Genomic DNA, 16,099 nt, shown 5'->3' on the forward strand with positions numbered 1-16,099 from the left:
TGGAGACCCAATTCCTGTGGGGTTTGAGGAATGCATAAAGCTGAATAGGGAGAGGGTAGCACCAGACCCACAGGGAATGGGGGAAGCCAAGGGGATTCCATAAGGAGACACAGAAGAAAAAGGTCTTCTGGCCCCACCCAGTGAACATCAACTTTGCGAGATCTTGAAGAGACCATTAAACTCATTTCTAAGGGACCACCCACACTTGCTCAACTCTTACCTGTGTCTTCTCTTCTTTGAAGATAACCTGCAAGACACAAATATGTACACTGAATACAGGGTCTCACAAAATTGGAAATTTGAATCAGAGACAATGTGGTTAGGCCCAGCGTTAGACGGAGCACTGCGGAAAGACCTCATGTACCAGCTGGGCAGAATGGTCTTGGCTTTCCTTTAGCCAGCTGGCAAGGAGGTAGCTGAGAAATGCTGGTGTGGTGGAGGTGACTATCACAGTCTGCAAATAATCGAGAATGTGATCCTCAGGATAACAAGTCTATAGAGATCAAATACATCCCCTGTGCCTGGGGGGTCCCTTTTCTCTGCTACTGCCTCCACAGTTTTGCACTGCACTTAGTTTGAGGGGGCAGAGGCGAGTCCAGTCCCTTCTTTTCTGCATGAAGGACCAAGCAGCAGTCAAAGGAAGAATCCTTTCTGTATAACTCCAGAGCAGCCTCACAGGCAAACCAGCGTCCTGCCTCTGTCTTGCCTCCTGGAGCATCCCTGGGATGACAGAGAAGCCACCATGCCAGTGGTCCTTCTAGAAAACCCTGGGAGCACGAGGACGCTCTTCCTTGCGGCGAGGCCTGGCCCCAGTACACTGCACAGCCTGCTGCGTCCCATCTCAGCTTGGAGCACAAAATCCTGCAGAAGACATGGCCTGAAGTCCTGCCTAGAGTTGGGATCTGTGGTTGAAGTGGTACCAGGTGTCTGGAAACAACCTCCATGGGTCACTAATGCCTAATGGCTTATCATGCTGCCTTTTGGGACCATCCTCAGCTTACCCTTGGCACAGATGGGTACTAAAGGTTCAAAGCCAAGGAGCATCTGGCCATGGACTGCTGTTGGGAGATGGCATCCATAAAAGAGCATTTTTGGGAAGGAAATATTTTAAAGGAGTTTCTATATCCTTGTCTCTCCTCCTCCCTCCCTTTTCTTTAAGATTCAGGCTCAGCTTTTCACCCTGTTATCCATTTTCGGTAGCTTCTCTCTTTGGTTCAATATATTATAAATACATGAACTTTCCAAGGGAGATTGCATCCACTGCTCTCTTCAAATATTGGTTTAATGGTTGAGAGAAAACAGTGAAATATGTGCTGCTTTAAAATTTAATTGTGCCCTTTGAATTAAAAATGGGCTTCAGAAGAGGAATGTGGAGGCAGTCACCCACAGCTGGGAGGGAAGGCCGAGATGTGGATGCAGGGACCTGGTCCAAGCCTTGTCCTGGTCCAAACACGTATGCTTTCTGCAGGCTGGGGGAGAAGGGAAAAGGATCGGAGCAAGCCCTGAGCACCAATCTCATCAGCATCCCAGAGGATGAGAAATTGGACAGCAAGGTCAAGGAGCAGGCAGAGGCTCTGCAGACCTCGCACTGATTTGGCTCATCTGTCTCTCTTCCCCCATGCCCCGACAGCTCATATTTATCTGTTTGCCCTGGGTGTGCACCCCGTTTCATTCCCTCCTTGCCCAGAGCGATGCCGGCTCTGCCCCTCCTCGACTGTCCGGCTTTCACCCCCCGGTGGGACCCTGCCCTCTGGGTGGCCATCACTAGGAGTCAGGAGTGTGACACCTCTCTGCCTCTTGGCACGGGGTTCGACCGGTTGCTTGACAGCAGCAATGCCTCCCACCCCTCGTCCAAACCCCAGCAACAGCTGCTGCCAACAGAGAATTACATTTTCAAGGGAAAAATACCTGTTTCTTTTTCGCTTCTTGGAGCTTTTCTTCTTCTTCTTCTTCACAGGTGAGGGGCTGTAGGAGGGAGACCTGAGGAGGCAGAGGGGTGTTAGGGACCGCAGGGCTCCCCACAGCCCTCCCTGGCCACCCCAACCCTTACCCTGCCACCAGTGGCATCCCCCCAGGGTGGAGAGGGTCCAGGGGCTCCTGGGCAAACCCCAGCCCAGCTTCTGCCACCATGAAGGGAGGGCAAGAAAATGGCATGGCCTCCCTGAGCCTGTGGAAACCCCCAGCCCCTCGCACCTCCCCATAGGGTATCCAGCCTCCATTTTACACTGGCTTTTTCCCCCTCACGCAGCCAAGGGCTGCCCGTCCCACACGCCTCCATGGCCACCCTCACCTCCTTCGCTTCTTGCGGCTGGATTTCTTCTTCTTCTTCTTCCCCCGGGCCGGTGGTGGTGCACGCTCCCCATTGCATGAGGGGCTGAGGAAGGGGGGAAAACAAAAAAAAAAATTAAAATAATAAAAATAAAAGCCCAGTCTGAATCAGCTCACATGGGACCGCTCTCCCCGTTTGCTGCCGTCCCCACCTCAGGGACATGCAGGGCAGAGAGATCAGTTTTCACAGTGGACCTGGGGTGCAAGCGAGCACCTAATTACCCTATATACCCAATAATTTGGTCACACTTTAAATGAATTGTCTCCATGGGTTTAATGGAGATATAATGAGACAGCTACTGTACGCCACAGCGACACCGGCTGATTATTTAAAACGTGTTTGCTGAGGTTAACGACTCCGTAGCAGATTTATAGGTTTTGTTGCTCTTTGTAAATATGCTTTAAATAATTGACATTTAATTTGCATACAATAATTATACAATAATTATTGCAACCAGATGCATCTAACTATAATAAAAGACCTGACATATGTTAAATAGCAATTGATTAGAAATATATATGTTTATTGAAATGCTATGGTAATTCAATGAGATATGCATCTCTTGCACAGTTGTTAAACCTTGAAAAAAAAAAACCCTCCTGTAAATTAATTTCTTTTTTAAACATACGATACTGAATTGCGTTATGTTTCAATGAAAAGCAAATACCACAGTTAAATTAATTCAGAGCACTGGGCTGAAAATATGACAGATACTCTGTGGCTACTCATTAACCAAAGCAAGTGCTCATAAAGATGGGGGGCAGCTGGCAGTGGCCTGCAGATCCCCAAACTGACCTGCAGATCCCCAAACTGACCCCGAGGTTTGTCTATGGATCCCCAAATGGATCCAGAGGCGAGGTTTGTGGGGGGCACAACTCCCTAGGGCATCTGCAAAACTGGGGACTGGAGACCCTAAGGAAAGGGCAGACACTGCTGGAAACGAGGGTGCTGGGTTCGTGCCTCAGTTTCCCCACTTCTCGCCCTGCTGGCAGGAGTCACCACTAGCGGGGAATGCGCGAAGGTGGCCCTGTGTTTGGAAAAATATTGTAAGACCTTCAAAAAAAGGCCAAAAACTGAGCAGTTTCTGCAGAAAGAATAATTATGTTTAATAATAGTCCTAACACAGAGCAGATGTCACGGCACATTGACCTGTCAGTGGCAGGGGGGACTCAGGCTCCACTGCCCCCCAACACTTGCTCACTCAGGGCTTGAATTACTACCAAAATCACGCTACCATAAAAAGCCAATTGCTTAGTGTTTTTAATACACCTCCCCCCCCCCCCCCCAAATTGCTCTGCAAAGCGAAACTGCACGCTGATGCTTTGATTGTGAACGGTGAATAACTGTGTACCGAGTGTTTCTGCTGCGGTAAATCCGAGATGCAACCACACCGCGGCTCTGAGGAGCACCCAAATACTGCTCCCCACTCTTTCTTCTCCCAGGGATTTCACCAACCAGCAGAAGTGCTGCTAGGAGATACGGCACACTTGGGGCTCGGTGGGTCTTTTTTCTGCATTAAGGTAGAAGCGTGTTTTCCAAGACAGCTCTCGTTGTTGCTAAGCTCAGACATCTGCCCCGAGCCACCCTAAGGGTCTGTGCTAGACCAGGGACCTGAACACCCATCTCAGCCCTCAGTTATCTGGATGCCCAATCCCAGCTCCCACGTGCTTTCCCCTAGCAGAGATTTGGGCTCCCCGGCAAACAGGTCTGGGTGCATCTCAGCACCCCATTGCCCAGGGCTGCGGCCAGGCACTGCCACGGCCAAGGGAGAGCGGGGAGAAGCCTCTGACCGTGCCGTGCGGCTGCAGGCGCTTTCTGGAGAGCCCTTCTCCGTCTCACAAGATAAAGCCTTTCGTCTTTGATGTGGAAGCTTTCTCCCAGCACTGATCTGATTTTAATTGTTTCTCTGTGATTATGATCAAAGTCTAATTAAAAATACACTTTAGATTATTGTTCCGGTTAGCCTGAAATCTGAAGATATGAAATGTGCTCTCTTGTACTTTCTTTCCAGCATCTTTAACCAGAGCGGCCTTAATCCCAGAGACGGTTTAGCAGGCAGGGCTCTGAGACCCTAGCTGCTTCATTTACAACATTCGATTCATTCTTCCCCCCTTAAGTTGTCAGGGGCTAATGATGAACTGATAATGAAGCCATGTCCTAACGAAGCCAATGCTGCTGGTCTGATCTAGGTGTAGGCAGAGGGGAATTGCTGAGAGCGATGCCCAGCCAGGGGTACCCTGCAGACCCAGTAGCACCCAAGGATGCTGGCAGGTCACCTGTCTCCCTACTTGCAAAAAGGCTGCAAGAGCAAGATGTGGAGTGGAAGTGAACTACAGGTTTGCAGGTTTCTCCCTGCAAACATGGACGGGGCTTTCGTACTATTGCGTACATTTGCTGTACGCTCACATGGCCATTTAACCCATCCCCAGCTCTCGCAGACCCCCGGAGGGGCTGGGTAAACAGTCACAGCCGCCTCCTCTGCCATCCCCCTGCTTCGGGGCGACCCCGCTCACAGCCCCGGCTCCTACCTGCATGACCTGCGGCGAGCATGGTCTCGTCTCTCCTTCCCTTTCGCCCAGCCGTTGGTGGTGGAGGCCTCCTTGACCGCGCGACCGCTCAGCTTTTCGGGACGTCTGTCCTCCGTGGGGTACGGCAGGCAGCTGAGTGTCCCGCTGTGGGAGCAGAGGAGAGAAAGAGAGTGATAAAAACCGTCTGTTCAGCTGGGCTCTTGGCTGAAGGTTTCCTATGAACCGGGGAATGTCATTTCCTTTCCGGAGGTAGGACCTGTGCTGCTGTGAAGGAAAGCTGCAGGTTGAGCCTGCGGTGCTCAGCCCTGCAGCTGGAAATGCTCCTACGAGGCTCTGGAAAGCCCCCATTTCCAAGCCAAGCGGTATCCTAGTGTGGACATGCTGTGCTTGGCTTTCAAGCAGAGATGCCCCAAGTGTCACGAAGCCAAGGAGCAGCTGGGCAGCCCCGTACTGCAGGGACAGCCCAGGGTCCAGATCCAATGCAACAGCAAGGGGCAATGGTAGCGAATCAGAGCAGCACCCCTGGACATCTTCCTCTACGTTGTGGGTTTTAGCTCACCAGCTCTGCAGAGACAGCACTGATCACAGAATCATAGAATCGTCAAGGTTGGAAAAGACCCTTAAGATCATCAAGTCCAACCGTTAACCTATCACTGCCAAGTCCATCTATACCACGTCCTCGAGCACCACATCTATCCGTTCTTTAAATACCTCCAGGGATGGAGACTCAACCACTTCCCTGGGCAGCCCGTTCCAATGCTTGACCACCCTTTTGGTGAAAAAGTTTTTCCTCATATCCAACCTAAACCTGCCCTGGCGCAGCTTGAGGCCATTTCCTCTCATCCTATCACTCGTTACTAGGGAGAAGAGACCGACCCCCACCTTGCTACAACCTCCTTTCAGGTAGTTGTAGAGAGCAATAAGGTCTCCCCTCAGCCTCCTCTTCTCCAGACTAAACAACCCCAGCTCCCTCAGCCGCTCCTCATAAGACTTGTGATCTTGTGCTCTGGTAGAAATAAAGCTTTTGCATTTCAAACACCATTCCCCAAACCTGCTATTAGCATTGCCAATACCTCACCACCCAGCCTCATCCTATCCCCCTCACCAGCACTCAGGTAGAAGCAAAGCTTTGGCAGCCAGAGGACAGCCTTCTTCCCCGCTCCTACAAATAGGGTGCTGGGCCAGTAAACACACCTGATCCTGATGAAAGCCCAAACTGGAGAACCTGGGGCAGCCCAGCAGAGCTAAGGGGAACCACCTGGGCCAGGCAGGTGCCTGCAAGAGCCCTGGGGAGACCATGAGAGTTGGTGAGGAGCAAAGCTAGGGGAAGGAAAGCTTGGGGTGAGGGGTCTCCAAGGAACACTGGGGCTTGGGCAGGGCAAGCTCAAATGGAGAAAAGAAGTCAATTGGAGAAAACAAACCCAAACAAGCCTGAGCTCAGACACTTGGGAGGAAAGTAAATGGGTTTCCAGGCCCCGCAGATGTTTCTTTCAAAGAACAGAACGATTAATGGAAAGCCATAAACCATACTCCGCAGGGGCGCCAAGAACACTATGTTTTTGATGTCATCCAGAGTATTATTCGAATAAATAAAGCAAGCATCAGCATGTCCAAGCCTGACCTGGCCATGGGGTGGTACCCACGGTGGGCTGGGCTCAGCTGGCAGCCAAAGCGTCCCCATTTCTTCCCATTATCATTTTGAAGCCAATCCCAGGAACGGAGTGTGGGTGCTGCTTTGGGTTTAGCCATCCCTGGCTAAACTGGAACGAGTTGCCCAGAGAGGTGGTAGATGCCCCATCCTTGGCCACATTCAAGGCCAGGCTGGATGGGGCTCTGAGCAACCTGATCTGGTTGAAGATGTCCCTGCCCGTTGTAGGGGGCTTGGACTAGATGGCCTTTAAAGGTCCCTTCCATCCCAAAGCATTCTATGATTCTGTGAACCCCAGGTCAGCTCTGCAAGGTCCCACCGCCATGTCTGCCACCCCACCTACCTCCTCTCTTCAGAAAGCAGCCCGCCGAAGCCCCCGGGCCATGTGGACCCCAACCCTGGTGCAGGGGGAGGCTGGGCTGTCCCCCTGCCAGCCCCGCAGCCGCAGTGGCTCAGAGATGCCAGGAGGGTGCTTTGGCTGCAGAGATCGTCACAACCATCAGATGTGGGCTGTGGGGTCAGGAGCAAAGGGCCAAGGCCAGGTGCATGCTGCACATCTGGGGGGTTAAATGGGGCCAAGAGGGTGGTGAAAGAGCAATGGGATGCTAAAATGGCATGTTAGCCTTGGCTAGGCGTGGCCAGAGGTTTGCATGTCCCAGGGAACACCCTGCTGCTGTGCCTCAACCAAGAGCAATGCTTTTTGGGGCTGGAGTTGGCACAGGAGAACCTCCAGAAGGGTCACCCCTCTCTTTCCACCTGTGTTTTCTCTCTCAGCAACCCCCCACTTTCTCTAATAGCTTTTTTCTTGGAGCCCATTTTGTAATCCCTGAACATTTAAGGATGTGCATCAGCCAAATACAAGCAACAGGGGTCAATGGGAGGAAGCCAGGTGAAATATTTCTGGCCCAGGACATGCAGGAGGTGACACGGGCTCATCTGATGGTCCCTCTGGCTTGAAAAATCTATTACTCTGCTTGTAATAAATCCCCCAGTCGCTTCCCAACATCTATGTTATTTTTAACCATCCGGGAAGCTACACGGTTAATTGCTTTCTTTGTGCGAGCTAATTAGCTTGTGGTCTTTCCCAAACCCCTTTTAAGAACAGTCTTCCGAGGCTCAATCATTAGGATCCATTAAAAATGTCCCCAAATTAATGACCTGTGCAAAGCCCGGGCTGGCTCAGCTCCAGCAGCAGAGGCGGGAGGGTTCCTCCCCAGGCTGGCAGCACGCTGGGGCACTGCTGCCTTGCGGGAGGGACCCGGCCCCGGCGGGCGATGTCCCTCTCACCCCAGGCCCCGCTCCCACTCATGAGGTTTTCAGGTCCTGGGGTTAAAACATATTGGCCTTGAGGCAACCAAGGACTCCTGTCCTGCAACGCACTAGGAACCATTTCTTCTGGGCTTGGAAGTAATTATTGATGGAAATAATTATTCTCCAATCCCATCAAAGGCTGGCTTCAATTCAACCAAATGTTCTCCTCTGATGAATGCCGAGAGTCACTAACCCTCTAAACTGGCTGGTAATCCCCTTGTGTTAAGCTCCATAGACATTGATTGAATATATATGTAAAAACATATATTTTCTTTTTGTTGTCTTTCGTGTCTTTCATGACTGATATAGAAGTGCTTGCAGTTTTACGTGAACAATTACTGTGGCCTCAAAAGAGAAGACTGTCACACCTTCCCCTGCCAGTCCCTGCCTGCAGCAGAAAGGAGAAAGCCTCTGCGGGTGCTTTGCTGGAGCCGGCACCAGGCGGGCGGTGAGGACGCTCGGGGCGACGCAGCTGGCCGTACGGGGCTCGCTCGGCACAGGGGACCTGCTGCCCGCAGAGACGTGTGCCGGAGCAGGCAGGAGGAAGAGGAGGCAGGAAGGATGGCCAGGGTTTGTCTGGGCATCCACTGCTCTGGGCATCCAACATTACCCTGCCCTCGGAGCGAGGACCACAGCCTCTCTGCCAATGTACGGGGCGCATGTTTGTCCCTAAGGACGTGCTCCTGGCCGTGGGCAGCCCGGCCATCACAAGGCAGCAGCCCACCCATCCTCCCCACTCTCCAAGTGTCTCTATTTCCATTAGACAATTGCTTGCACTCATTTACTTTTTTTTCTCTGTTTCTCCCAACCTATCCACGAGGCCTGCCCAAAAGCAGCATCCCTGCTGCTGACGGGGAGCCCGCACGCAGCAGGGCACCCGCCAGGCCGCGGGCCACCAGCTCAGCACAAAACACACCCCGTGCAACCTCCCTCCGCAGATGGCTCGCCTCGTCGCTTCCCTTTGCAGCAGTCCCCAGTCCAAGAGGGTTTTTTTGGGCTCATGGCGATTTTTGCCATCTTTTCAGCAGCTGGGAGGGAAGCAGCAGACACGCAGGGCTCTCGCCTCTCCCACCAGCCCGAGCCTTTCATCGCTTGTCACAACCCAGCTAGCCCACCTTGCATTTTGGTATCGGATTTAAGCTCTCCCATGTTTTCCTTCCCTGATAGAATGTGTTGACAGCAGGGGGAAATGATGTATTGCTACCCTAATAGAAGTGATGCAGAAAAGATCACTGGTAGGAAAGAACCCAAAAAGATCACTGGTAGGGAAGGACCCCCGTCCCTCTTTATTTTTACAAACTGCCCGATATGCTTCCCACCAGCCTTTCCCAAAGGCACATCACATTTCCGAATCCCACTGGGCTCCCCGCTGCCAGCAGCATCCCACAGAGCCTTGTCACCCAATGCCACCCATCCTGCCTCCCTTCCCCGGGGGGCTGGCATGTCACCCCCAGTGTATGGGGACACTGCTGTGACCCCCATGCTCTGCACCACCTCCCTTTGGGACTGAACATTGCTGTTTGCTGGGGAAAAGTAGAAAGTCACTGGTGGGCTCGGCAGGAGGCTTTCGCACCAGGTATCTTACAGGAGCTCGAGGCGGCTGTGCACATAGATGTCAGGATGAGGCCACGGCTCTGCAGAGGCCAAGGAAAATGCAAGACTGGAGAGGTCCTGCAGGGCATTTGCAAGACCTGGGAGATGTGCTGAGGCCATGGAGTTTGTTCAGGGAAGTTGTTAAAGACATGCTGTGGCCTCCAGAGCCATGGGTGAGCCCCACGGGTGAGCCTCGGTCCCGGGGCAGGGCTGCAGCGTTGGGGCATCCTGGGGACTTGAACCAGCCCAGCCACGAGGAAATATCCCCCCTGTTAGCCCCCATGGGATTGCACTGCCCTTCCTGCCCACGGGCAGATCCTGGCACCCTTCACAGAGGACGGGGCAAAGGCACGGGGTATTTGCTGCTGTGGGGAGCAGAGCTAACTCACAACCCATCCCCGTTCCTTCATCCCGGGCCACTGCGCTCAGTGCCGCGGCCAAGTGGCATCTCATCAGGCCGTGAAATGTGGCACTTGGTGACGCATGCTTGACCAGGAGCTGAGCCCAGCAACATGCGTCCCCTCCAGCCCCGCGGTGACACACAGTTGGTGCGGGTTTGGTGTGCACTTGAAATCCCTGTGTGCTGGCATCTCAGTGCTGCCAGGGCCAGGCAGCTGCCCTCCCCTGCCTGCGTGCTCCCGCGTCCCAGCCGAGCTCCTCTGCCCTGGCCCTGCAGCAGTCTCCTGCCACAAAGCTTTCATCAATCATCCTTTTCCTCTGCAGTAACTCAGCTCCTCATCTCAAGAGGAGAGAAAAGCAGGAAAATTGCCTTCCTAGTGACCTTTCAGCCGCCGGACCCTGCCACCAGGCCATCTCTCCAACCTCCGCAGCATCGTCCCTCGCCTCCGCAGGACAGGCTCCGACAGTCCCAGCCCTCCGTGGCCTGGCTGCAGCAACTCTGCCCTTCCCAGCTGCTTTGCAAGCAGCAGCGTAAGCACACTGGGGCTGAATCGTGCTAACCAAGCCTTTTAGTTTTATCATTTATTTTACTTCGCACACGCAGCTGGCTTGGGTGCTGGATGCACAGCCCGAGCGGGTTCGTGGTGCTGCAGGGCACCTGGCTGCATGCATGAGCACATTGGAGACTCCAAGCACTGTCTGCGCTTGGCAGACCTGCACTGACAGCATTTCCAGGCTCAGGACAGAGTATGGGGAAAGCCAATATGGAAACTTTACTGCCTTGCCCTTTTCAGCCCTGGCTGGCTCCACATTCCCATCATCTCTGCAGCCCCTGGTGAAAAGGTAGGAGCGGCTCCAGCCAACTGAAGCCTCAAACCCGAAAAAGGTTAAAGCATCTCTGATGAGCCTATTAGTTGTGAATGATTCACTGGCATTAAACCAATGACGGATGCCTCGCCTGGGGACTGGGAACATCAGCCCGTGAAAGGACACAGGCACCCGCAGCAGCTCGCACCAGGGATGCTCTTGCTGCTTCTCCTGAGAAACGTGCAAGAAGTGCATGGACACATGATTGAATATCTGATCTTTCCTCTCCTTTGCTCACCTGGAGGTTTCGGCTGCGCGGGAGGGGGCAGGCGGTGGGTTGGGGTCCCCGCTCTCCCGCATCCCTGCGGCTCTCTGCCATGGCCACCTCCGATGCGCCTCTGCCCTGGGCTCTTGGCCCTGGGCTCTTGGCCCTGGCAAGGGTGGGCCGAGCTGCTCGCAACGTTTCTAAAATCCACCACTTTGGGCAGAGAAGGCTTTTAGCACTAGCAAAATGACCCTTTTATTTTCTCCTTTGCTCTCTGGCTTTGCTCATCTGATTGAAAAAGAAAATGGTCGAACCGTTCCTTTGTCCCAGGAGAGGGAGGGGACAGAAAAGAAGGTTGTAAAGACATTTCCGAGCAAAAACTCCAGCAGATGTGTTTACGTAAAGCTCTTTGAAATGTGCACTAAAAATACCTCTTCAAAATTAGGAGATGGGGAAAATTGTAAGTGCTTCCCACAAACACACACACACAAACACCCCACGGCAGGTTCTTTCCCCATCTCATTCAAACTGTTATTATTAGTACGGCAGGAGCCCTGCAGTTTGTTATTGAAAATTATAATAGCAAATCACTGAGATATTTTCCCTGATTACACAGACTCCAAGCCAGTTCAATTTTAATCTTCTCCCCGCTATTTTTTCCGTGCATCAGCAGAGGCACCAGCTGCAGAAAAGCGCGTGGTTTTCTTGAGGCAGTTTAAACACAGAAGAGAAATACAATTCCGTAATATACATTTTTCATCCAATTTTTGCCAGCCGTGACTCGCCTCCCCCTCCTGCTCCCGGGAACCCTGCGCCCTGCTGCAAGCCCGGATGCGGCAGTGGCTCCTTTTGCTTCTTGGACTCTGTTTAACGACCGCTCTTAGCACATCCCGGGCCAAAAAAGCAGCTTGGCTCTTTATTTTCTAGCAGTTGATTTGCTATGCATGGTTGAATCAGAACAGAGGAGCTTCCCTGCTGGAAGAGGCCCTGGTAACGGCGCGAGGTCAGTGCCAGATGCTTGGGAGGATACTGCGCGGTCGCAGCCCGCGGGGAGGGCTCCGTCCCGAGCACCAGCTGGCGGCGGTGGCGGGTCCCACTGCATGGCACGGGGTGGACGGCACTGGTGGAGCGTAAAACTCCACAGGGGAGAGCGATGCTCCCGTGGACCGTCTTAGGTAGGGTCAGGCACGAGGGCGAGCACAGGCTCTCCCTGCTCCCCACGGCTGGGTCTCCTTCTCCCTAGGGACACTTCCCATCCCTCTTCCCTCCCGAGCACCTGGCTGCCTTGCAGGGCTCGGTGTCACCTTCCCTCACTGCCAGCAATCCGGGATGGCTCTGCTGACCGCCTGCCAGTGACAGCAGAGATGAACCCGAGGAACGTGGCACAGGGTCGTATCATTTCTAAAGGAAACCTGGACCGCTGCCCCATCTTGAGCAGTTTCTACGGCATCTTGTGCCTCCCACGCTGCCGGCTCGGAGGTCCCTGCGGTGCTTTGTGCCCGTCGGCACCTGCACGCTGCCAGGCTGGGCTTGCTCTCAAGGGGACAATCCTGTGCCTTTCCTATCCTCAAATCCTCCTCCTTAGACAAATACCCTGCAGGTTCCCATGCCTGTAAAGGAGCCAGATTTCTCCTTAATCAGGGAATAGGAATGGAGCCTCGGCTTCTCTCTGGTGCCTGCAAACAGAGCCGAAAGTACCAACGTCACCCTGAGCTGCACCACGGCACAGCAATCCTGCACACCCCTGACCCACGTTTTGGGGGACTCCAGGCTCCTGAGTGACCCTGGTGTGGCAGAGACTGGTCTGAGGAGGGACCAGGGCTGAGAGCTTACGCTAAACTCTGCCATAGCCCCACGGCCACTCTCCTCCCAGCTGGCCACAAACTGCACTCCCAGACCCCATCCCGGCCATCATCCCCCAGGCAGCCCGGAGCAGCCATGGGGGCAACCGCTGCCCAGTGAAGGGGCCAGAGCTGGCGGCCAGGCATGGGGGCAACCCTAAGTGCCCTCGCAGAGCTTGTGATTAGGAAAAGCCTGGATCTGAGCTCAAATTTCTCATTAATTGCTCACCCATGAGCTGTGCAGGGCGAACACTCGCCGGGCGAAGGGCAGGGTGTGGGCAGCACAGGGGAGCCCAGTGGCTGTGGTTGGGCACTTCCCAACACGACACTGGGAGGTGGAAGCCGAGGAGCATCAGGAGATGACACTTAACATTTTAGGAGGATTTTAACAAAAAAACAAACAGAAGGATGTCCCAGAAAAGAAGCGCTTTGCCACTATCTGCAACATGGTCAGGCTGGAGAGCACCTTCATGCCCAGGGGGCTGCGCAGTGCCAACCCCCGCATGCAGGGAGCGTCCCCTGTGCCACCGCAGCACCCCGGGTTCAAGCCAAGCCCCCCGTGGCAGCGCCTTGCTTCGCTGCTGGCTGCCATGGATGGGGCCGTGCTTGCACACAAGATTCCAGTTCCTCGCATGGGTTAATCCAGGATCTTTGGAGATCGCTAGCCTCCCGGTGAGCCTGGGCTCGCTCTTTAATGAGGAAGCCACCCCGTGTGATGGCAGGGCCGGGCCATGGGATGCCACATCCACAGGGCTCGGTCATTATGGGTGCTCTCTGCGATGCACCGATTCCCTCCTTTGTCCAAAAACCCATGCCGTTTGGCATGGTGAACAGCAGCGAAATAGTGTATTTGCCAATAACATAGCTCATTAAATTTTAATCAAATAGGGGATTGTAAGCACATAGTTACCAGGAGCTCCTGGGACCACCGAGAGATCACTTTAAAAATGAATTAGTAATAAGACATGTTGGAGGCAGCAAGGAGAAGACGGCTGGAGAAGATCCGCTTGGAGGAGGAATGCTCCCTTTGCCGCTCACACAAAGCTTTTTCTTCCTCTCCCTTAATTTGCTTTTTTTGAATTGCCACTGGAAGAAGAGAGGAAAACACATTGGAAGTCCCAACACTCCGATAAGTCCAAAAAACCAACGTGTTCATGCAGCTGCCGCCTGCCCGCAGAGCTGCCCTGGGAGCGACTACGGTTGACGGGGAGAGCATGGAGAAGATGGCCACCCCATCCATCCAGGCTGGGGACGGGGACACTCAGGTCACGGCACCCCATTAATAAGCCACCCCGTGTGCTGGCACGCATGCCTGCCTGAAGCTAATGGACAGCAATCCGAAGGGCTCAGCTTGAAACAACTCCAACATTAAAAAATGCTCAACCCCCCCGCCCCGGACAGACCTGTGGGTGCATCCAAATGGGTGTCCCCAACCCAGGTGTCTGGGGGCATCACCCAAGCAGGGCAGCACCGGTGCCGCTCTGCCCCATGGGGCTGCCAGAATGAGGGGAGCTGAGGATAACATTTTCTGCTGGCCCCCGTGTGCACCCACGACCGGCAGCCGGGGTGGGGGGAGCCCTGGGCAGCAGCCAGCAAAATTGGTCTGCCACGCTTGGGGGTCTGGTGAGATGGGAGTCCCTGGATATCCCCTCGTTTGGGACTTGTCTCCCAAACATCCATCCCGCCGCAATGCCCAGGGCTGCTCTGCCAGGGCCACGCGCGGCTGGGACAGCTCAGTGACGCTGCGAGGAGCAGATGTCCCCGCGCGGGGACACGTGGGCAGCAATTAGCTCCCGCGGAAAGGAATTAAGCAACAGATTTCTCCTGCCAGAGAGACGAGCCTACGACGTTCCCAGCCCAGGAAGGGAGGTGGCAAGCAGACTTTAACCCCCCTGCTACATATTGCCAGGGGCTTTCTATGGCCAGAAGAGCCCCTTTGCCTGCCTGTATCACATCTCCTATGTCAGCTGAGCTGGGACAGTCCCAAATTGCAGCTTCATGGGTGGGAGGTTTGGTTTGACTCCAGTCCTCCTTCCCCGTAACACCCTCTGGTCCCATGGGAAACACCTCAGTGGTCTTGCCAGCTGCCCAGGAAGGACTGGTGAGGGGGGTTTTAAGTTAAGGAGAGTTTCTGGGAAGGAAGACAGGTCCTTTCCTCCTCCCACTGTGCTCCAAGGAGGGAGAGGTTGGTATGGCCACACCACCCCTGCCACACAGCGGACAACGGGGCGCTCGGTGCTGCAGCACCCAGGGTTGTTTGGAGGTCAGAGCCAGAAAGAAACCTCCCTCTCCGCTCCCAGGTCTTGTCCCCGACCATCCATGCCACCCTGCAACTCTCAACATTGTTTTAAATCATCCCCCAGAAGGAAGGGGAGGGTATTTATTGCCTTGCTACTCCTTAGGGTGAAGGTTTGGAGGAGGCAGGGGGGGTCCCCTGGCTCCTGGGCCCCGTGGCAGACCCTGCCAGGAGGGGCTGGAGAGAATCATTTCACTTTTTGGCACATCCATCTTTAATTGGGTGTAATAATAATTTTATTGCTTGCTGGGATTTGTGAGGCTGAACTAATATTTGTAAAATGCTTTGCTGTCCTCAGCTGAAAGGCAATCTAGAACGGCAAAGCCCCGGTGCTATTCACATTTGGATAATCCAGAATTATTCATAAACAAAATCAAGATTATGCAAATATATTCATTAGTTCTCAGAATACTTCCAGGAAAATAGAGGAATTAGTCTTGTTAACAATTGTATATTATGTAAGTGTGTGTCTAAGCACACACAGACCCACGCGCTATCGGTGCTGGGGCGCGTTCACCTGGGACTCGTCCCAGGATCTGAGAGCGCTGGAGAACAAGGGCTTAGCCTGTGCAAAGTGCCCACCTCAATTTTTGGGTATCCTGATGCCCCATGGCAAGTGACAGCACCCGGCGCAGACCCCTGCAGCCCCCAGGGTCCCACCGGCTGCTCTTCAGCTGAAAAACAGAGATATCCCCAGCATCCCATCATGGACAGCTCACGCACGAAAACCATCACCTTATTCTACCCAAAACGTCCTTTCCTACCCAAATGAGGATTGTTATGGTACACGCAGGGCCAGGAGGCTGCGGAGGTGGGATTTGGATGCAGCCCCCTCGCTTGGGACCTGTCCTTTTCGCCCTGGCCCCGATGCGAGCCTGTGCCCAGCTTGGCTTTCCGCAGTGCAACGCCATCGTCTGCTCGGGGCGTGCTGGGAAAGGGGAGATAAAGGTGCGTTGAAAATACCGCATGGTTTAATTAATGCCACATGCCTTTCACTCTATAGGTTGTGTGGATTGTTAATTATTTTTATAAAGAAAATAATTAGTCCCAATCAAGGCAGAAGCTCTCCAGAATTACAGCTC

The 16,099-nt window shown here is 53.8% G+C and overlaps 1 protein-coding gene across 2 annotated transcripts in view; it reads right to left on the reverse strand.

Annotated features, from left to right (window-relative positions):
* Positions 1-16,099, reverse strand: part of SRRM4 (serine/arginine repetitive matrix 4) — a 51,280-nt gene that overhangs the window by 24,173 nt on the left and 11,008 nt on the right. For both annotated transcript variants that reach the window (XM_087768793.1, XM_087768792.1), the window contains exons 2-5: positions 4,858-5,001; positions 2,291-2,374; positions 1,909-1,980; positions 221-247 (exon numbers count right to left, since the gene is read on the reverse strand). In XM_087768793.1, coding sequence (XP_087624919.1) covers positions 221-247; positions 1,909-1,980; positions 2,291-2,374; positions 4,858-5,001 — 327 coding nt within the window. The remainder of the gene's footprint in view (positions 1-220; positions 248-1,908; positions 1,981-2,290; positions 2,375-4,857; positions 5,002-16,099) is intronic.

This window comes from Nipponia nippon, unplaced genomic scaffold, assembly GCF_047370975.1.
Source record: "Nipponia nippon isolate SJK-2023a ecotype South Korea unplaced genomic scaffold, ASM4737097v1 scaffold_30, whole genome shotgun sequence".
NCBI classification, from domain to species: domain Eukaryota; kingdom Metazoa; phylum Chordata; class Aves; order Pelecaniformes; family Threskiornithidae; genus Nipponia; species Nipponia nippon.